Source organism: Scophthalmus maximus, chromosome 14, assembly GCF_022379125.1.
Source record: "Scophthalmus maximus strain ysfricsl-2021 chromosome 14, ASM2237912v1, whole genome shotgun sequence".
Classification (NCBI taxonomy): domain Eukaryota; kingdom Metazoa; phylum Chordata; class Actinopteri; order Pleuronectiformes; family Scophthalmidae; genus Scophthalmus; species Scophthalmus maximus.
The window spans coordinates 3,712,501-3,735,663 of record NC_061528.1 but is presented as its reverse complement, the minus strand read 5'-3'; the positions used below and the strand labels follow the sequence as shown (position 1 = coordinate 3,735,663).

General features: G+C 46.2%; 1 protein-coding gene across 3 annotated transcripts in view; it reads right to left on the bottom strand.

The window, feature by feature from the left end:
- arhgap20 (Rho GTPase activating protein 20) overlaps positions 1–23,163 on the bottom strand; it is a 50,667-nt gene that overhangs the window by 26,941 nt on the left and 563 nt on the right. Inside the window, exon 2 of one of the 3 annotated variants that reach the window (XM_035604229.2) lies at positions 8,497–8,609. The exons of 1 other annotated variant lie outside the window; for it this stretch is intronic. Coding sequence is in view for 1 of the 2 variants with exons in the window: in XM_035604228.2 (XP_035460121.2) it covers positions 3,436–3,528 (93 nt within the window). In the remaining variant the exon portion in view is untranslated. Of the gene's footprint in view, positions 1–3,435; positions 3,812–8,496; positions 8,610–23,163 lie in introns of those variants that run through there. One more of the 3 variants, XM_035604228.2, reaches the window with a different exon arrangement.

Sequence of the window (23,163 nt, the reverse complement as noted above, 5' to 3'; positions counted from 1 at the left end):
AGTGTAACAGGACGACGGATCGCACGTTGCACTCGCAAAGAGGTATGACAGTCATCCGTGTGGCAACCGCAGCCATTCCGAGTAAAACCCAATCTATTTACAACATACCAGAAGCATGTGAGGCCATGAGCACCGCCCTCATCCACCCACCCACTCAAAAAACATACACTCCTTTCATGCAGTCTGGAAAGAAAAAGAAAAATGATTTCAGAGCAGCGACAGAAATGGGATGCGACTCATTTCGCTGTAACATTCCTCTGCTTTGGACAACTGTTGAAGGAGGAGCTGGACCCAAGTGCATCGTGGGTCGTGTGTGTGTGTGTGTGTGTGTGTGTGTGTGTGTGCACGTCCCTGTGTGTGTGTGTGTGTGTGTGTGTGTGTGTCTGCACGTCCCTGTGTGTGTGTGTGTCTGCATGTCCCTGTGTGTGTGTGTGTGTGTGTGCACATCCCTGTGTGTGTGTGTGTCTACATGTCCCTGTGTGTGTGTGTGTGTGTGTGTGTGTGTGTGTGTGTGTGTGTGTGTGTGTGTGTGTGTGTGTGAGTGTGTGTGTGTGTGTGCACGTCCCTGTGTGTGTGTGTCTACATGTCCCTGTGTGTGTGTGTGTGTGTGTGTGTGTGTGTGTGTGTGTGTGTGTGTGTGTGTGTGTGCGTGTGTGTGTGTGTGTGTGTGCACATCCCTGTGTGTGTGTGTGTCTACATGTCCCTGTGTGTGTGTGTGTGTGTGTGTGTGTGTGTGTGTGTGTGTGTGTGTGTGTGTGTGTGTGTGTGTGGACAAAAGAATAATTCATAACACGCACGGATGAGAAGCACACATTTGCAGTGTTGCAACTTTCTATTTGGGATTTCGTCACACGTGGCTGCAAAAAAAATTGCCCCGACAACAACTTCATAACATTTGGAGTCGCTTTAATTGTCCGAGGAAGAGGAGGAGGAAAATATCATAGTTGAGGTTTGGGGTTAGGGTTTTTTATTTGTATTAGTTTTATGTAAGAAACCCGCCCCGGTTGAATCTGCAGAGTCAGCGATTTCCCCACAAGGAGCGGGGCGCTTTTTGTTTGCCACACACACTCGAGTGCGAGATTTCTGTGAAGGCCACGGCAACACGGTCGTTCTCCTTGCAAGTGCTATAGGTGATTGACAGGACGCACGAGGCACAGATATGAAAATGATGATTCCCCCACGTGGCGTCATGAGACAATGAGAAAGATCTGATGTGGTAGAAACGAAGGGGGCGGCCTTGATAACCGGTGTTATCATCAAGTCTTACATGAACCTGTCAAACCAAACACCTGGACACACGTGAAGAATAAACAAGGTCCTGAATCGTGAAGGGGAGGCATGTGGAAACTCTACATTTTTAGTCCGTGGCGACGGCTCGTTCCTCGCAGCTTCCCAAAGCTGAGCAGAGCGAGAGAAAAGAAGAAGAAGAAGAAGAAAAAAACCTGTCTCTCTCTCCAAACCACGACCGAGTGCCGCAGCAGCAGCACAGAGAAGTGGCGAAATACTTGAAGTGTGAAGAAATTGGACAATTAAACGATTGCAGTCCTCGGATCTACTGACTGCAACTGCTGTTACTGCAAACTAAAGCTGCAACAGTTATCGATTAGTAAATCACTCGCCAACTATTTTGATAATCGATTAATCGGATTATCAGATTCTCTGATTTCTGCTTCATAAATGTGAATATTTTCTGGTTTCTTTGCTCCTCTGTGACGGTAAACTGAATATCTTTGGTGTGTGGACAAAACAAAACATCATCTCGGGGTTTTGGTGAACACGATCGACATTTCTTTCACCATTTTATGGAGCAAACAACCGATGGCTTAATCTGGAAAATAATCCACAGAATAACCGAGTTGGAAAATAATCGTCAGTTGCAGCCCGACTGCAAACCATCACGACTCGGTTTTGTTTTCCTGCAGCCAAACCGATTGAGATATCACTTACAATGCTGCTACCAGAGACATAACCTCTGCTCGGCACTTATTTCAAGGAACAATAGGCAGACTGGTGTCATGAGAAGCGGCTGAAGCGCTGCTCTTGGTGTTCGTCACCGTTTGAATCACGACCACCAACTGGGGGCACTGGCTTACTTTGTGTTTATTAGTGGCATTTCTTTTTGCAGCAGTCTCTGCTCACAGATGAGATGCAGCTGGAAAAAATATATAATATGCACTTTCTTTTTTCAAACACGCGCTGGAGGGGGGGCGCTGTTTACTACAAGTTCCCCAATCAGCTGCTGGAGAATCTCCCCTTCGATCGATCGATCGATCGATGGACCAGAGCCAGAGAGCACACACTGGAGCAAAAACTACGAGAAGAAACGAAGAGCTGCAGCCTGGTGGGATGCACTGAGACTATGCATGTGTTCATTGTAATAATTGCTGTAATGACTGGATCTAGACAGAGAGCTCAGAGCTGCTGGTGCAGGAATCGTTCGTCTGTCTGGGCTGATTGACAAATCATCACTATCAGCATCATTATTGTCCTGATCTGGTGTTTGGATTCTCCTGGGCTCCTCAGCACAGTCGCCCACATACCGACTCATTTAGGATAAGAGAGACAATCAGGAGACCAGACACAATATATATATCTAGATATATATATATATCTATCTATATAGATGTATATATATATATAACCAGGAGTCATCGTCTTCATGAGTTTGAAGTCGGTCTCCATCGTAAACTGTGAATGTTTTAGTCAATAATTTCATTTTATTTACACTTAACTTGTTGAACTTGTATCTCGTATTGTGTTTTATGTGTAACTGTGTACTGCTGTCCGTCTTGGCCAGGAGATTTTAATCTCAATGAGACTAACCTGGTTAAATAAAGGATACATTTAAAAAAAGGGAGGAGAGGGTGGGTTTGAGAGTTTTTCTCGGTTGGATATAATAAAAAGAAAATAGTTTGAATCAGATCAGAAAATGTCAACGCTGTTCTAAAATGTCACAGAGGATTTTTAACACGTGTAGAAACACATCCGTCCATTGCAATAGAGCAAAAATCACCCAAATCGCAGCCACTGACACTGACTGAGGCTCTCACCACCACCACCAACAACAACAACTTCATCATTGTCCACCCAGTCAAAAAACAACAGCTGACCTGTCGTGGATCAGAACAAACAAACGTGCAGATTTCCAAAAGCCATTAAAGAAAAAAAGAAGAGAAAAAGAACTAGAGCATCGCTGCAGTGATAAAACAGGGTAATAATGAAATTGAAAGCAAACAATAAATAATCTCTGTCCAGACTTCTACAGGGATGTCGCACCGTGAAAACACCAGCTCACACCTCACAAGGGTGCAATCTGAATAATGTGTCCTAAAGGGGAGCACCTGGAATCGCGGTGCGTAATAACGCACGGCACGACGCGGAGCAGTGTGTCCATCAGCGCACACCGAGAGAGAGAAGCGTCGCTGCGCTCGTTACCTTCTTGTTTTCGGGGAGCGCCTTGCTGCCGCCGGTCAGGGAGTCGGACCTGTTCTGTCCCATGGTCCCCTGCTGCGGTGACATGCTGTCCATCAAGGCTGTACAGATCCACGGGGCCGAGCGCACCGACGGTACATTCCCATGATACGAGTCGCGCCTACAGGTCCAAAGTTTATCCGGCGCAGAGCAGCGCGCGAGTCCGAGGAGAAGAACCCATGACGCGCAGCAGGAGGAGGAGGAGGAGGAGGAGGATGAGGAGGAGGAGGAGGAGGAGGAGGATGAGGATGAGGAGGATGAGGAGGATGTGAGCGCAGTAGAACCCGAGTGTGAGTGCGTCTCCGTGCGCGGCGACGTGTGTTCTGACCCCGCTCCCCCCTCGACACTCACTGACTCCACTGTTGTGAAGCGAGCGGGGGGTGGGGACGCACGCAACTTCCGCTCTGACTTTTCAGAATAAAACAGACGTTTGCTCGTGTGAAGTAGAAAGGAAAATGAAGACGAAGAGCGGTAAGAGGACATTGTCGAGGAATAATCTGCAGTGCTGGTGCTTTAAATCCACAAACTATAGCTGGTGAACTTCCAGTGTGACGTCAGGACTGGACACCTGCGCACAGCAGGTGGGTAACTTGTTTTGGTATTCAAAGAAGTTGCAAAAACACAACACAGATCGAAATTGGCGCCATTTATACTCCTGGTTCCTGGTAGTGGCCATTTTGGATGAGAACATTAACAGGTGTTTCTCAATTTGCAATCACCTGGCTAAAAACTCTCGTTCAGTATTCTACAAAGACATTTGACCATATCTACTAAAATATAAAACCCACTGCCAATTTCTTCACCACCACACATACATTCACAACCATAATTACAATAACATTTAAAAGTACACCCAAGATACCAAATCCCCCCTCGCCAATCCGCCCACTTGGTTCCTCCCCCACCCCGGAACGTTTATATGGGTGTTTGTACCCCGGGGGACTGTTTTGCCGGAACACCTTGGAGCAGACAAAGGACAGGACAGGACAGGTGAGAGTCTTTACAGCTCTTAGCAAAGTCAGCTAACTAATGCACTAGCTCTTTTATCTCATGGTATTTTACACAGAGACCTCACAGAATATATTTAAACTACAGATCCTCAGTTATAAGCATAAATATATGTTTGGACAAAAGCCCTTTTCTGAGCAGCGCTTTCTCTCTCTGCTCTCTCAGCAGAAGCTTTTTTTTTTTTTAAATGTGAGACAACAGAATATTAGATATATTGGGAATAAATGACTTTATAATTGTATAAAACCTAAGATACAAATTGCCTGAAAGAGAAACTAACATCCAGACAGAGGCTGGTAAGTGGAACTTAAAATTAAATCAGTATTGATCTTTTGATAAAGAATTATTTCTTTATATCAATAGAAACAACGAGCCTTTTATTTTAAAATTACTTTAATTCATATTACATTAAGCTCTTTTCATCTCGTCCAAACTAACTTTGAAACACACCTGAGTTGGTAAATCTTTTTTTTTTATATCCGTATATTTTTTAGTGTTGCTTCACTTTTGTTTCAAATCTTTTCTGATTTTCTTTTATATTTATTTTCTAATTTTATCTACAATAGGGTTAAGATATCAAATAATATATTTGTGATTATTGTTTTGCAACAATAAGTGGCTTGTAATGATCCCTATGGTGATTCCCGTGTTGGTTTACCTCCTGGGTACGCGTTCACTCGATCAGTTGGCTTTTATTTTGAAAACCAAACGGACTTCCGCTCACATCCTGACCTGATATCCATGCGTTGACGCAGCTCATGTTTATGAAAGCACAACTCTCGATCTGTGAACCTACAGGTGTGTGTGTGTGTGTGTGTGTGTGTGTGTGTGTGTGTGTGTGTGTGTGTGTGTGTGTGTGTGTGTGTGTGTGTGTGTGTGTGTGTGTGTGTGTGTGTGTGTGTGTGTGTGTGTGTGTGTGTGTGTGTGTGTGTGTGTGTGTGTGTGTGTGTGTGTGTTCGTTCATTTCACGGGCCCATCGTGTGTTCGGCTCGTCTGGCAGTCGGGGCCACAGAGACGCCGACTGTTCTGGTGCGACCGACAGGAAAGCGGTTTCCACAGGGTGCAGGTGTAAGAATGTGCTGCCAGGGCCAAGAACAACACGCCTGACGAGGTGGAATGTCAGGGTGAGACGTGAGCCACCGTACGGGACACATTCGACACACGTTTGCCTTCACACTGTTGCTACAGTATACCTCACTGTATAGGATAACCCCCCCCCCCCGTTCGGAGCGGGTGGGACAGTGTTTACTTCCAAAGGTCTGACGGTAATCAGAGAGTCCACACCTCCAGTGAGGCCGATCTGTCCACCGTGGTTTTACTTCTCGGGTGTTGTCGAGAAACCTTGGAAGTAGATATCCGCTAAAAATCGGCAAACTCCTTGGAAAAACACGAGGCTGCGACTCTCGAAGAAGTTCCGAATCTTTACAGGACAGCAGCAGCCCCCGCTTGTCCACCGTTGTCTCGTTCAGACGAATGCAAAAGGCCTGCTGCCGATTGTTCCGTGTCTTATCTGTCCCCGTCAAGCGGCTTGCGTGCGATGATTAGAAAGCGGTGATAGTGCTTCCTCCTTTGATCAGGTCACAAGCCGCACGGAAACGCACGGCCGGGGGGGAAACGCACGCCGGCTTGTGTCTGGAGGTCTCGGCCTCGGACCCCTGGACGAGCGGGGGGACCGCACATTCCTCCTCGCTGCAACTTAAACCATCCTTTCATCGAGGGCCCCGTGCGGCCAAGTCGCATTTTGAAACAGTGGTTCACATAGTTCCAAGGGGTTAAATGACTGCTTTGGTTTCTTGCTTCTTCTTCTTCTTCTTCTTTTTTTTTCCCAGTAGTCTGGAGGGAACAGTATGTTAAAGAAAGAGCGAGACTGAATTGAGGGTGTGTCAGAAGTGTGGTTGGAAACGCCGCCGGTTTGACCACGACTGTCACTACACTGCTCTGTCACCGGGTTGCGACAATGATAATAATAGTAAAATAAAGCAGGGTTGTTTTTTTTGTTTTTTTTACAGCTGTTTCTTTCTAGTTTCCATGGCAGAAACAACTCATTTTAGTATAAACTCTGTCTTCCCACTCAGATTCTTCCTCTTGATCCCAAGAAGGGCAATTCATTTGCATCTTACCCGTCGAGAGAACACACGAACAACATTCCCAATGTCGCGTCCAGCACAAATCAGTGAGAACAGACAAATGGAGGTTGGTGTAGGACAGCTAGCAGGTTAATAAGTTCAATAAATATGATAAGTAGCAGTACGATCCAAGAATAAAATCATGATAAATAGGCATGATTTAAAATGTAAAAGAGTTGTTGTTAGAGATCCTGTTCAGAGTGACTTCTGTAATGCAGCTGTCTGAGCCTGGCCGAGTGACTTCCCATCACGGGGGCGAAGCTGAATCTGCTACACCTGATTCTCCATTTAAAATGAAAGACGGAGAGAATTCAATAGCAGGGGGGGGGGGGGGGGGGCTGAGAGGTTGAACGTCTCCGTCACGGGGAGAGGAGAGTATTGACCTGGACGACAGACAGTCGATACCAAAGAGAGGGAAAATGAGCTGGACAGAGTCCAGAGCTCCGACAGGAGCTGCACATGAATGCGCTTCATTCTCGTCTGCGCGAGGTTTGGGGTGAAGGGGTTTGCACTTAGCTGAATATGAAGGAAAAACAAATACACGTGACGAGGAGGTTTAGAGGCTCTCGCAGACGAATGGATGGACGGATTCAAGGAAGGAGGGATGACAGGAGGGATGGATGGATGGATGGATTCAGGGAAGGAGGGATGACAGGAGGGATGGATGGATGGATGGATTCAGGGAAGGAGGGATGGAAGGGGGGATGGATGGATTCAGGGAAGGAGGGATGGATGGATGGATGGATGGATGGATGGAAGGATGGAGGGATGGATGGAGGGATGGATGGAAGGAGGGATGGATGGATGATTCAGGGAGGGATGGATGGATGGAAGGAGGGATGGATGGATGGATGGATGGATTCAGGGAGGGATGGATGGATGGAGGGATGGATGGATGGAGGGATGGATGATTCAGGGAGGGATGGATGGATTCAGGGAAGAAAGGATGGATGGATGGATGGATGGATGGATGGAAGGAGGGAGGGAGGGAGGGAGGGAGGGAGGGAGGGATGAATGGATGGATGGAAGGAGGGAGGGATGGATGGACGGTTGTGTGACAGAGGACAGAAATGCTTCAGGCAGACAGGGAGTAGCTGTGACCCATAACAAGCATGCTGGACGCTTGCAGCACCGCCGCCGCCGCCGCCGCCGCTGCTTTAAGAAGCCAGACTTCCACGTTGCCTGCCAAAAATAAAGACCCACTGTTTCACGTTTTTTTTTTCTTTTCTTTTCTTTTTTTCTCCCCGACCATCGTAAGCCAGAGGTTTCTGGGTGACAAATGTTTGAGGTACGGCTTTACAAATCCTGGAAAACAGAAATTACATCTGGGTGGGAAATCATCGTAGGGGCATTTCTCTCTACCTCCACTCCATCATTCCCAATGTTTTTGGAAAGCGACATGCAGCTTTAACACTCTAATAGTTCACATTTTTCAAAATAAAATCATTGCAGGGAGCAATTTGACTCCTTTGAGTATAACGTGGCATTACAGAGGGGCCCTTCCCAACAACAACAAAAACCAAAACTGAAGACATGCTCTCACGTCATCTGTTTACGCCTCGGGGGATTTCACCATTCAGCCTTTAAAGCCTCCGAGGCAAAACATCAGGGTTGGTTATAGAGAGAATAAAAAAACCAGGAGGCGGAAAACTTGAGCGTCGTTCTCCCTCGCGAGTCTCCGTCTCTCTCGGTTCGTCTAAACACTCGCGGCTCGGCGAGGCCGCGGAGACGAGACGCGGAGGCCGGCCGGGTCGAAGCAGGCCCGAGACAAAAGCCCGTGGTGAGAGGGAGTGACTCAGGTGGAGGAGGTGGGAGGGAAGGCATTGTAAAAGAGAAAAAAAACAACATTGTGCTGGAGATGGAAAAATTGCGGGCGCTGCCTCCTACCGACCTGACTCGAGGGGGATGACGTCGCCTCGGGTCCGAGTCAAACTTAGGCCCGAGCTCAGTCTGGCGACTTGGTTTTATTGGTCAGTTCGTGTCATCCGTCTTCCTGTCAAGGTTCTGAAAGTGTAATCAAAAGTCATTTCAAGTTTTCTGGAATCAAACTTACTCATTTGTCCTCTTTCTTCCGAGGTGATAGACACATATCATTTTGTCGGACGAAGCTTCTTTTTTTTGTCTTTGAGAAGAAAACCCAGTGAGTGATTTCTCTATGTACCGCGGAGACGTTGTGGGTCCGGGGTCGGGGGTAAGAGCAGATACTGGGGACAACAGAGTACCGGACTTTGACACCTGGCGGCGTCCCACATGTTGTGTTATGTTTAATCAATCAAATCTACTGATACCACTAATGACGTCTGGACTTGACAGACATTTTCAGGAACTTTTCCTGCAAGAGCCCCCGTGTGAGAATACGGCGGGCAAAAGAGTCCAGACTCAGTATTGACAGACTTTCTCCGGAGTTCATGACTGAAAACAGCTACACACACACACACACACATCTCAAATAACTGCCCCCCCCCCCCCCAAAAAAAGATTTACCACTACAAGTCGTAAGTGGAAACTGAAAATTGAAGTTGCCACTCCAACATTTTCTGCGCTGTCCTAAGCCCCACCCGTCTCAGAGGGGCAAACACAGCGACGGGTGATCACTCAGTCAGACAGACAGACAGACAGACAGAGATACTGAGACAGAAATCACAGAAACAGACGGTCTGAGTCTGGCTGTTGGCCTGTTGCATCTGCTATCTTGTTGGACACACACACACACACACACACACACACACACACACACACACACAGAGAGCCCTCCTCCGGCTTCCAGACCCTCTAACCCCGTTAATCTGATTAGCGCTGTCTCCCCAACAAGAGTTCAAGATGCCAATGACACACTGGGACGTGCACGTTGGTGCTTTTTTTGGTTGTTTCTGTTGTCAGCTGTGTGCCTCAGTGTTGTCGTAAATGTGACGCGATGTGATTGAATATATATGTGTATATATATATATATATATATAACGACGCACCAAAAACCTTAAGCCAGAAACCCAATATGTGATTTCATTCTAAATCAGACGTGTATGGCGATAATGATGACGATCGCGATATTTAACGGATGAAAGATTGTTTTCGTGTCAATAATCCACGTATGATGATGTTGTATAACTGATCAGGCACCTTCTGCCGTGACGCACTAACCATGTGGTCCGTGCTCCCACAGAGAAGAAGTGTTTTGTAGTTCATTTCTTCCTCCATGTGCAGCGGCCGTACGTCCGTGCAGTGCAACTCCCTCACTTACTATGTCTTGGGTTTTAGTTTTCGGGCGCTGCACTGGATTTTTGAAAGTCAAACTCCCAAACTGTTAAACACTTTTAAAGAGACTCTGGCTGCGGTGTGCCGGAGGAGTGCTCGGATGGTTTGAGGGATGTTGGTCTGATCCCTATTAGGCTCAATGAATTTGGTCCAACACCCAAATACACTGAGGCATTTCTGAAATGCGAGAACACTCCGATGAAAGACTCTGAGAAGTGGAGGAAAGTGCTCAGAGAAGAAGCTCAAAGAGCAGCGGGGCAGCTTTGAGTCTGAGCTGCATGAGGTGCAGCGTGTTGCTTCGAAAAACCTGCAAAAGTTTTCAGTGCCCGAAGCATCAAAACCTCCCCGACCTCCAGAGAGGAAGAGGCAGTGGCTCGCGAAGAAGAACATCACAAAAGCATATTCACTTAAATACAAATCTTCCAGAGGTTTGCAATCGTAATTAAACACAAGAACCAAAGTAGCCACTACTATATCAGCCTTTACTTCATCAATAGTCAATATATACTCTGTGTGTGTGTGCGTGTGCGTGTGCGCGTGTGTGTGTGTGTGTGTGTGTGTGTGTGTGTGTGTGTGTGTGTGTGTGTGTGTGTGTGTGTGTGTGTGTGTGTGTGTGTGTGTGTGTGTGTGTGTGTGTGTGTGTGTGTGTGTGTTGTGTGTCTTAGACGAGACAAAAGTCATTTGGAGGATGCAGCGGGACAGGTTAAGTTATTACCTGCAGGGCAGACGCTCGACATCGTTCGGGTTTCGGTCAAGAGGTCGTGCTGGTGTCAGCAGCGGGTTCAAACCAAACAGGGTTTCTGTGTGAGAGCAGCAGGGGCCCAGTGTGTGAGCACGGGAATTCGGAATCGACCGGCCGAACAGAGCTATGAAAGTGTGGAGTGAGTGTTATGGGTCCTTTGTCTCTGACAGAAAGTATTGCACTCCCCTGGTGTATTTTTCTTCTCCTGCAACATTCCTACAGAAGCTAAATGATGAGGGGGGAAAAGCGAGAAATTCAAGATATGCAAATGAGATATCCTTCATCTTAACTGTCGCTACCTGTCATGTTGCAGGAAATGTCACCGGCCCAGTTTTTCCGTGCAAAACGTCTGCTCATATTGGATGATGGAGTCTTAAAAGTAGTTTATATCTGATGAAGTGAGGTGCACGTTTAAAAAAAGTAATGGGAATATCAATTGTCCCTTTGCCAATAAGGTTGAAACCTCGCTTCGCTGCCCCCCCTCACGTGTATTCAGCGCGGCCTGTTTCTGACGTTCAGACTGGAACCACAGGTCGGGCGGCGGCGCTGCAGGCCGACCCCCGCGACCCCGTCAGCTGAACGCCGACCCGCCGAACAGAGGTCGTCTCCTAATGAATCATTTCCCCCAAAGCGGGAATCAGTCACATCTGACCTCCACGAATCCGAGCGCAGCCCCTCAACAGCACCGTGCAGCTTCCGTGACGAAAAACTGCCATAAAAGAATGAACAATCTAAAACGCCAAAGAGGTGGCGGCAAGGTTCCAGATTCGCCTCCTCTTAAATGATACACAGCGAAAAAGCTTGTGCCGTACTCTGATTTCCACAGACAAAGCCGTCATGTTCGTAACTTTTTCTTTCACGAGTCAAAGTGAAATGTCACTGGCTGCTTGAAGTGAGGGTTAGTGAAACAGTTTGACCTCTGCACGGTGGATCAGTTGGCGACGGCGTGCAGGAGCTCGTCCGCGCGTCTCTGTGCGCCGCCTGACGTTTCCCTAAAAGCTCTGAATGATGACGAACGGGGTCGTCCAGCAGGGGCTCACTCCTGCTGGACGACGTCCCGTGTCCTCCGAGACAGCAACAGAATAACACAGATTTTCGACTTGAATCTGATCTGCTCTCGCCATTTTTGCTACTGTTTTGACCGAGAGATAAAATTTCCATATTGTGTGTTTAAGAAAATGAATCTGAACAATCAAACGGCCCAATCTGCTAACAGTCACGTCACTAAGCGGACAAAAAGCCTTCTGATATGCACGCTCATATCCAGTCCATCAGCTAAACCCCCCTGAGGGGGGGCTTTAAACCCCTGACCTCGTCGGACCGACGAGTCTGACAGCTTGACAAGGCGGAGCGAAGAATTAGACCGGTCCGAAAAATATCATTCAGGAATCAACCGGCATCTTTAATGCGACGCCTAAGTTGTCACTGATTTCTGTTTCGATGCAGCACGTTGCTGCACCGTTTGTCTCTCCCGTCTGTCGGTGTTCGTGATAATCATTACCTGAGATACTTAAAGAACGTAAAGCGTAGATCTTCAGAGGAACAAGCAGCTGGTTGTCGGGGCCCAACAAGCAGCGTTTCAACTTCTTAATAATCTCACATTCAGATGTTCAAACAGTTTTTCCTCTGTGATTGATTTACTTTTTTCTCTCCTGCGCCATGGTTTCCTTTTATTGAATTTCGGGGGCAGTTCATCACCGCAGCTGACACCTTTGACGTGCAGGAGCGCGCTCGCGCATTTCTCGCTGCAGTCCGCCTGAGCGTTTCCCTCCGGGCGACGAGTGATGAATGAGTTGTAAGACAACACGGGGAGGGTGGAAGTGCGCCGAGTCACCTCTCGAGTTTTAGGGACACATGGCGGCCACGTGAGGCGCAAACGGGCGTTTAATGGGACGACAGAGATGAGGAATCCTGTGAGCGACTGACCGATAGTGTGAGATCGACGCGTTTGGAAGCAAAGCAGAGAGAGAGAGAGTTACTTACTCTCTCTCTCTCTCTCTCTCTTTCTATCTCTGAGAAAGAAAAAGCCAATCAGGAATGTTTAGTGGGGGGGGGGGGGGGGGGGGGGGTGTAAGTGTGTTTATGTACACTTCAGTCAGCAGCCTTAACCGTTTACCACTCGGTGTGTGTGTGTGTGTGTGTGTGTGTGTGTGTGTGTGTGTGTGTGTGTGTGTGTGTGTGTGTGTGTGTGTGTGTGTGTGTGTGTGTGTGTGTGTGTGTGTGTGTGTGTGTGTGTGTGTGTGTGTGTGAGAGCTGCTATCACTTCCAGCGGCTCCTTATCGGCCCACCAGAGGTTGGCAGTCGAGAGTTCAAAGCCTGCATTCCACCGGGGGTCAGGAGCTGAGGTCACTGGTTGCCGGTGACAACAAAAATTCTGTGCAGAATCTTATTTGACATATATTTATTTTTGCTGTTTAAAAATCGATAGTTTGGGTGAATCTAATCTTTTGATTCTTTTTATTATCACTGTTGAATAACTAACAAATAAACATTCAGTTCATTCCAAGGGCCGTCAGTGGACGGTTGGATGGAGGCTTTACAGCAGTTTTGCAGAGAAAAGGGAAAAGAAAAAAGCTGAGTGAGAGCTCGAGGGAGCCGCTCGGCAAAGTTGAAATCTGACAGGATTTCTTTCCACAGCGGCTTCGCTAAACCCCGGCAAGAAACAGGGGAGGGAAGGGAAGGCCTGGTCTGGATGTATTAAGATGCGTGTGTGTGTGTCTTGATGACACCATACGGCACGTCTCGGCTGTACAGTACCAGAAATAAACCGGGATCGGGACCAGAATTGCAGTGTTGAACTTTTTTTTTTTACCCACTTTAATTTAAGAAAACTCACATATAAACTGTGAATAGTGGTATAAACACACTGACACAAACCCAGTAATCACATACAATGTGTCAGTCGCACACACACACACACACACACACACACACACACACACTCCCCCTCTCTGTTTCCAGGGAACACGCCTGTTGCTATTTTTAAAGGCGCTGTACTGTAGAACTCGGCGTGGAGCCGTTGAGTGCTGTAATCCGTTTTTTTTTTTCCCGCTGCACATTCTGTCATGTGCCCTGTCAAAACAAAACAGCAGAGAGACGTGCAGCGGCAGCAGCCGGGACCCCGGCGCGCACTGTAGATAACAGGGCGCTGTTGGCCCGGTGCCCCGAAAAGAAAAACCCCAACCGTCCCGCTGTGTCAACATGTGTGTGCCGTGCGTCTGAATGTGTGCCGGAGGGTTTTTCCATATCACACATCATCATCGTCCTCCTCGAATAGCTGACGTACTCACACTGTACTTGGAGACGGTAGAGATTTTGCTGGTTTTGTTTTTGTTTTTTTGCACATAGAGTCGAGGAAATTCAATTCTTCTGTGAATACTTACAAGACGAGCACATGTCGTGAGCTCAGAAGCAAATGCGACCGGGTGGACTGAAACAAAAAAAACACATTCTCCAAATGAAAACTGCCCTGACGAAAAACTTTGAGGTGCGGATGTCAGTAATCCTGAGCACTTGGGCCTGCAGGTTGTTTCTTCCGAGTGCGTGGTTTTGACAGGGCAGGGTGCAACGTGGGTAATATTACGCGTGTCATTTTGTCATACATGCAACGCACAGCGAAGGAGAGAGGGCGGGCGAGCCCCAGAGGTTTTCAACAAATCATTCTCATAGAGAACCCCCATAACAACCGGACGAGCCGTTTCTCTTACATGTAGCAATTAGCTCAGGACGGGACTAAAAATAAACCAAACATGTTCCCGTAAAAGAAAACCACAACCGTGTAAACTTGAGGGATTATGTTTAAAAAAAAAAAAAAGAAAAACCTCCAAGCAAAACAAACCTTTTCCATACGTTTTTGGCATTGTGCTATTTTCCACCACAAAGAAAGTGGTGTGGTTCTTTATAGATTCAATGCTTTGTGGAACGGCTGTATAATCTTTTCATTCAAACATACAACCATGTATGTATCATATAATTTGACAAACACTACGGTAAAGTACAACAACATCCTGGAAGTGATGAGGGGAATCGGGGAGTATTGGGGTTTGTTGACGTTGCTCACGAAAAAAGGCCGAGGCCGCATTGAGTACAACGGCCTGTTGGAGTTTTCCCCGACCGCTTGGCTCCCCCCAAACTCACGCCTTCTCTCATCTGACGAACTTTGAAGCTGCAGAATTGGAAAAGGAACCGGCGGCGGGAATAAGTCGCAAGTGCCGACTCCCTGTGACGATGGTGTACGGCACTCGGGCCACGGACACATGGGTTCGGTGGGTGGCGTCACTGTTCTCTGTCTCCGTTCGACCGCGGTGTCCGTCACCGCTCGCGCTAACCGTCCGCAGTTCCCTCGGGCCTCTTGTCTGTTTGAGGAAAAAGCCCGAGCTGTAAAATGCATCACTTCCTTTGCACCCGAGGAATTTTTCCCATGGACGGAGCGTCCAGGCGGCGGGGAGACAGCAGAAAAGACTCCAGTCATCATGTCGAGCATGAGAGAAAGGATTTGAACCGGTCATGAAAAGTTAGTTTCAAATTCCATTTGTGCGCATCTAATGGAGACGATCCTCCCATTTAGGAAAGAATAACCCCATAGGCGACGCTTCATTGGCAACCCACGTTAAGAGGGCGCGTGAGGCGACACCATGGCTTTTCATCCAACGCCACCAAACGACGCTCGCGTACAAGTGGCACATTTCTCTGGCAGCCAAAGTATTTATGACCGGAGCAGAGGGAGGACGTCGGGCGGCGATGTCACAGAGCGTCAAAGTCAACGCAGGCAGGCAGGGAGGAGGTCAGGGTGCACGGGTCGTCTCCCGCTTCGAACCAGTGTTGTTTTCTTTCAACCATGAACTTAGTTGATTTACAGTATGAACCCTTTGTTATTGTGACCATGACAATGACGACGACGTGCCTATTTTAACTCCAACCCATGATCTTTTCTTAAACCTAACCAGATGGTTTTTGTGCCTCAACCTGACCAAACTTTTACCATAACATTGTCACGTGTCTGTGTGTGTGTGTGTGTGTGTGTGTGTGTGTGTGTGTGTGTGTGTGTGTGTGTGTGTGTGTGTGTGTGTGTGTGTGTGTGTGTGTGTGTGTGTGTGTGTGTGTGTGTGTGTGTGTGTGTGTGTGTGTGTGTGTGTGTGTGTGTGTGTGTGTGTGTGTGTGTGCGTGCGTTCATACAGGGGAGACTAATGGACACTTCTGTTTATTCATTTCATTGGCAGTGATCCATAGAGAGGTTAAGGGATGGACACACACACGCACACACACACACGCACACAAATGTAAACACTCACACAAGTCAATAAATCCTGCGTTGCCATGGAGTCGTTTCAGCTACTGTTGAGGAGATGTGGCGTCGCATAACAAGACCTGGGCTTAAACCTGGGTTGGGATGAAGAAGATGAACTTGGTCCTTTGTCATTCTCCCCGTTTTCATGGTCTCTCTCTCTCTCTCCGTCTTTCTGACTCTTTCTCATCAAACACTCCCCATGTGGAGAGCCGCAATCCCCCCTGGCCCCCCCTCCACATCTGAGAACCTTTATGTGCTGCAAAGCGAGTTGAACTTTTTTGTCTAAGTCCTCCTGATTGGATAAAAGAACCACTGTGCAGAACATATGAGTATGGCAAAAAAGTGATGGCTTTTTTCTCTCTGTATACGCAGCTGTTGATAATTTCAACATAGCTGACAGAAGCATACACATAGGTCATATCGAATCTTTTTTTTTTTATTGATAATTCAACATAATTTAATAAAACTGTCAAAAGCTAAAGAAAAGACTGGCTACGTTTCAAAGTTTGTTTTTAAGAGAGGGCAGCTTTGAAAGATATTAAAAGTTAAAGCTACAGAGAGTAAAGCCAAAAAGGGTGAGGGGACATCGTGGTTCATCTTTGAGGGAAAACAGGGTTCGGAGATGCTATTTTTGTTTCATGGACCAGTCTTTATTGGCTTCAACGCAAAATCTGAGCAAAAGATAAAGAAATGTGGAAAATATGAATCTATTCATTTCTTATTTTAAAAAAAATAGATTTACAAAATTCAATTTTTTTCCAATAACGAACACTTCACATCAGCAGCAGCTGCTTTACTCACACATTTTAGCATTAAAACTAAGATTTGTGCGACTGATTGATTTGTGAATGTTACAGATCTATCCAGTTTGTTAGGTCTATTCGGCCGACTTGTCAAAGTATGTGAACTTTAAAGTAGACAGGAGAAAAGCACCGTCTCCTGACTGGATCCGACCTAAAACCCTTGAAAATGTGCTTTTCTTGCTGCATCCCACCACATTTTCCTTCACACAATAAACAATATGACCAGACACATTTCACTTAATTCTTCTGCTGCAATCCATCCCTGAGATTTCCTCTGCCAGGTCCTGCACAGGCATCATTTCTCCAGTGCGTCAGAGGCTGTTTTCTTTCTGGCTTTCTCTATTTGTTTTTGTCTCCCCGTCCACATCCCTGTCCTGCTATAGATGTATGCCCTCTTTTCCATCTCTGTCTCTGTAGTAGACAATTTCCTGCTTCCCGGCATGGCGATCGTGTTACTCATGATACATGTTGCTCACAGTATTTTCATACAGTGCATGTGTTTGTCTTCAAACGGCCTGGATTGAAAATAGACCCGTACATGTTTTTACACTAGGTCGCCCTCAGAAACCTCGAATAATAACCCAACTTAATGACCAAAATTACTTCACAGATGGTTTAGGAGAGCACACACACACACACACACACACACACACACACACACACACACTGCTGCAGAGCTCCCAGGCTCTCTCTTTAAGAAGATCAACTGCCGATAGGACGACAGTTGTGTTTTGTGGAGTTGCGATAGAAACTCAATAAGCGGTGTTGTCTGGCCGCACGTACACGCTCCTTAGTCACTAGTCCTTAGCCTCTGTGCATGAGTGAATCTGGAGTGTGTTAACGATACCGATAACGATAGCACTACAGTTTCTAGGAGAGAGGATGTATTTGTCACCAAAAATACATTCACTTTCCTTTTGTGGTAGATTAATACTAGAAATAATGCTATGCAGAGAAACAGCTTGTTGAAATAGTCATTTATATTGTTGAGTAATGGATGCATGCAATCATGTTAGCAGATGGGACATAGGCCAAACTTTAAAAAAGAATCAAAGTACATGCCAACATTTTTTCCACAAAGATGTTTTCTGTCATTTTCATTAGTTCTTACTATGCTGACGTATGTTCGAGTGTTCATTTTTCTTAGAAGATTTGTTTTCAAGGAGTTATTTGATGCTGTAAAAACAGCTTCCGACGTCATGATTGACCGCTGCGATCTTAATGAGGATGGATCCGGTGGTGAGAGGTCAGATTTAAGTATGTAAAGGCGCATTCATTCGATTTTGGCCAGGCAGTGAATTCAGAGACGCAGCAGCAGAGGGAGCTACTTCTCTCACTGTAGTTGAAAAAGTTATCGGAGAGGCGCCAAGGCCTGCCAGTTGCCATCTCATCAAAACTTTGTATCCCTTTTTTCTCCTTTTATCCCTTCCTCCCGCCTAACAACCGACCATTTTCTGCTCCTCTCCTTCTGTTTCTCTACCTTGATGCCCGTTTTCCTTCACCTCCTCTCGTGCTAACCTGGGAACGCAGGGTCACTGGGATCTAATCCGTCCTTCTACAGCTGGCCCTAATACCTCCTGCCGCCACCCTGATGTCTCAGACTTCACAACCTGACGTGTCATGACCACCGTCTGAAGCAGAGGAGACGTAATGCAGCCTGACGTTGAATCCCTTGCTCTTGCTGTCTTTTGGGGAAGCTAAGCTCTGATGTTAACATGTTGGGAGGCCTCAGCGAGCCATAATGGCCACCCATGAGGCGGAAGCTGAAAAAAAAGTCCCAGTGAAATACAGTGGTTGATCAGGAAACAGGCAAGTCATTGGATATGCAATTTGATCTGTCAAGTTTCAAGTAAGGTTTCAAGTCCTTAAAGGCCAAATTCCAAATCAAATGTCTTGTCAAGCAAGTCCCAAGTCATGTCTCACGTCTTGTCAAAACGAGTCTCAAATAACAAGTCAAGTCGTTACGTCCCGGTCGTCTTAAATCATATGTGTCCAAGTCAAGTCTTGAGTCTGGGAAAAGCAAGTCTCAAGTTACGTGTGACTGTCTTCTGTCTTAATGTCTTCAACAGTAGGTCCAAGTCAAGTCTCAAGTCTTTGAGAACAGTTCCCAGAGAAGTCTCAAGTCTTCAAGTCCTTTGGGGGTAAATCTAAGATTTAGTCTTAGACTTAGTCTTGCAAAAGCAGGTCCGAATTCTCAACCACAAGTCAAGACTCAAGTCTTGTCTTACACAACTTTGTTTTCAAAAATGATATAGTAGGTAAGGTGGGTGGGTTTTATTGGGTCAAAGCTTGGCACTGTTTTGAGGGTTTTTGCTCTCAAGTCTTGTGAATTCCAGTTGATTCCATTTTAAATCCCAAAGCATTTAAGTACAAGTCAAATTTGAAGTTTTTCATATTTGTGGCTGCAAACCAATCTGAGTCCAGATGTCAGGCCTGATGCCTGACCACTAAACCCACTTCCACCCTGACACGTTCAACTCACTCTACAGCATCCGTGCTAAAGGCATAAAGCTCCTAGATCAAACGCATTCCCGCCGTATTCATCTATTCCCAATTAGCAGGCCGAGATTTGTGCAGAAAGATCTGAAAGTCTGAGGCGCTCGGTCTTCAAAGTTGAGGCTTGATCTTTTAGTTGCTGAATTTGTTTTAGGGTCTCGAGGAGACTTTGGTGGGATTCCCCTTCAAACAGGATGCAGTAAGGAGATATCCCCAAAGAAATATTTCTCTCTCACACACACACACATACTGTACATGCATTAAACCCAGTCACGTGAGAACAATCGCATACCTTCATATTGCATGATTGTTAACCCCCTGAACCCACACATAGACACACAGAGCTGAACATACAGGCACCATACATGTCTAAATACATATACAGCGCATGAGTCTGGCCTGATTTGTTATGACTCTGTGGCAGTAATGATATACCTGGAAGAGTCGGGGTATAACTTTAATGACGCGCTGAACTTCTGAACTGTACGTGCAAGTGTATGTACACATGTCCGTGCCTATATACCTGACAGTATCAGACACTGGGCTGTGTTGAACACAAACAGATCCGTCATACTTCATACGCACTGACGTCAGAGTCGGACAACCTTCGACCACACCAGTGTGTCTGCAGGTGTCACCTCCTGAACTGTAAATCACGTTAGGCTGTGGGCAGACTCGCGAATCTCGTCTAACTCGATCACAGTGAGCATTCTGTCCGTGGTTCATTCTGGTCAATGTCACATTATTGCAGGAGGGTGGTGGTGCTGAGAGTGTGGCTGATGAGATCATATGTCAGATCAGGATCAGCCTGTAACTAATATTTCACAATTTCTAACCCTCAGGATTTTCCTGTTAATCAGGGGTGACATTTTTTTGCTGACAAACCTTGTCCAAGTATATGAAGGCAGGTTTTATCACCACAGCTAACCTTAAAAATGGCTGGCCATGAAGGCATATATCATCTGATGTAATTGGAGTGGTACTTAAATACTTAACAGACTTTTTATAGTTAATAATACTTCTGGTTTCAAATGTCTGGGGTCAATTTTCTCCGACTTGTTGGAGGGGTAAAAGTTTGTATGTATTTACATTGATATACTAAAGGAAAGTACAGGAAACTGGGTTTAGGCTCACAGCACTAAAGATGCCTGATTGGTTGAATACTCAAGCAAATTATTTCAGCCGGTCGATCTCCGCAATAGCTCATGAAATCAGTTTCCCTAATTGTTCTGAATTGGCTTTGTTACAAGTGCTCATTTCTTTTCCAGCGTTGACTCAATAATCCAACTTGCACAGCACTAAATCACGATGCATAGCAGCACGATTAGAATTTCAATGTTTACTGTTGTTGTAGTAGATGTACTACCGCCACCTAGTGGACTGGAGTAGAATCGTTTGTAGTAGCCACAGGTCATTCATGCGTCAGCAGGCTAATTTCTCCCCTTGTCTTTCGACCATGGTGTTGTACATAGTTTTACAATCTGTAATGGTTTCAGGGGGATGTACAGTTACAACAGCAGCCTCTCAGCCACATTTTTGAACAAAGAGCCGGCAGTTTGACTCACACAAAAGCAGCATTCCTCTGAGTCTGTCCGGTCTGTGGGCCGCCTCACGTGAAGCCAACTGACTTCCGACCGTACACACTGTCTTACATTCACACCTCTCTGATTCCATGAATCCAAATTTTACCATGTGGGTGCACATATCACAGCCAATGATACTGAAGAACCAGCACAGACACACACTTACTTTTTCACAGCTGAGGGGGAAAATGAGAGACAGTAATATTTGATGGCCTTGCAAAAGAAAAGACATGATCTGACATTGACAGCTTTTTTTTTTACATGGCAATAAAATGAAGAGTAGGTCACATTACCATCACCAGGTTCATCCAATTAAGAGAAGGTCATTGTTTTATGATTTATCAAGGTCTAAGATGCAGTCGTGAATTTAACTGTGGAGACAGAACAAAGAGGGATAGTGTTTCTTCCCTTGAGGAATGCAGATTGACAAAGTTGGACGGCAGCCTCGCCGCTCTCTGAGCAGTCAAAGTGTCAGTCGGCTGCTGCCAGAGCTGATCGTGAACAGGCCTCCTGCTCCAGGAGCTGAACTCTCGACTGTATCTCTTCACCCCGCCGGCCAAAACATGCCTCGAACCACATCAGGCAACACTTTATTTCGATCGTCAACTGTCAGCTCCTGACAACAAACAGCTTCGGCCGTGCGTCAGATGATTACCATCGAGTCTTTCGGCAGCAATGGTTTCAGTCGACGATCAGATGCTCTGCATGTGACAATTTTAGAAACAGGAACACCTGCTGGGTTTTTCTACTGGTGCGCTTTGGGTAGACTGTCAACAGCTTTACACGGAGACCTCCTCCTCTAATTGTTTCCAAAGCACTGTCTTCTCTGCCTCTATGGAAGGCCCATGTGGACATAATTAGCAAATGCAATATCTCTGTCCATTCAAGCGTACCAAAAGATGCATATCACATGACCTTTCATGTACACTGGGGTTGTGCGTGCCGATGTGAACAGGAGGCAGATTGTCAACTCAGCAGTTCGTTGCTTAGTTACGGAAAATACTAGAACAGCAATGGTGAATAGGGAGAGCAGGTATTTCTACTCTTGGACCGACGACGAGGTGGAACCTGTGCCGACGCTGTCGTGACTTATATGAACCAATCAGGAAGTGATTGCGGGTGACTACGTCATCCCGTCCAAACATCTCAGTTTCTACTCGTCCGACTTAAACGGGTCCAAAGCGACATTTCCAAAAGTTCTCTGTTTTAGATGCTTTAAAACTAGACTCGTGTGGGTAGCAGGTGTAAGTGTAGCAAAAGCGATGCGATTTCAAAATGAAAATGTACAGTAGGGGCGTTGATGTAGCCTTCCTCAGCAATCTCATAGAAGAGTAAATAACATGTCGTGTGTGATGGTGCACAAAAGGCCTTTGCTTAACATCTCAGATTCTAGATTGAACTTGAATGAACTCCCTCCCAACAGCGGCGGATACGCGTGTGTGCACACATATGCTATCGTCTCCCAACCAAAAGCGCAGAAACTGTTGCAACACTTCGAGGCCGTTGACCTCAGAGTAGACCTGGAAAAATGAAAACCAGCAGGTAGAGGTGTGGCCGCCGCCGAGGCAGCCTGAGCAGGCTGGCTGCGTGAACCCAGACCCTCCTCGAACAGCTCGGCTCCTTCCTATCACACACAAATCTCTCCGCCGGGTCCGCTGGCTTGGACCGAGGCACCGAGAAGTGGCTGCAACAACAGTTCAACTTATCCTCCTGAATACCTCAGACATCATGTGCAGTTTATTGAATTGTGGAGATCCGTATCGGCATAACAGCACACAAAGGCCGAGGTTATGAAGCAAAGCCTACGCACACATTTTTGAACTGTTCTTCAACCTGGGGTCCAATTATACTGCGAGTATTTTTTGTTTTCCGTCTTTCGTTTTGTAACTTCTGTTTTGAAAAGCATTATGTAAATAAATGTTGGTTGCTCGTTTTCCTACTATATGTAATCAGGGCCAGGAACTAATTAGGAATAGTACAGTGGTAATATAATAATACAATTTTTAGCGTTTTCGAAAATGGTGTTGTTCAGAGAAAGGACTTCAAGCTAAATATTAATGAAAACCAAAACGATTGCAGTGGATATTGCTTTGATTTCGTATAAGTTTCTATTTCTTAGAACTTTACACATATTTGCCACACAGGTATATAAGTACAGTGCATCAAAAATATTCTAAAATATTCACAGTGAGCATCTTAGAATATTCCCACAGAGGACTTCCATGATTTTCCCACAACTTATTCATGGATTTCTGTGATTCACAACCAGAGAGTAGCACAATCATGTCTGTGTTTCCACACAGAAGGTGTGAAAGCACATTCTAGTGCGCTCCTGTGAAGGGATCTGTGAAATTCCCTATTTCTTTCCTCCGATCCCGCAGTATTATCCAGAAGT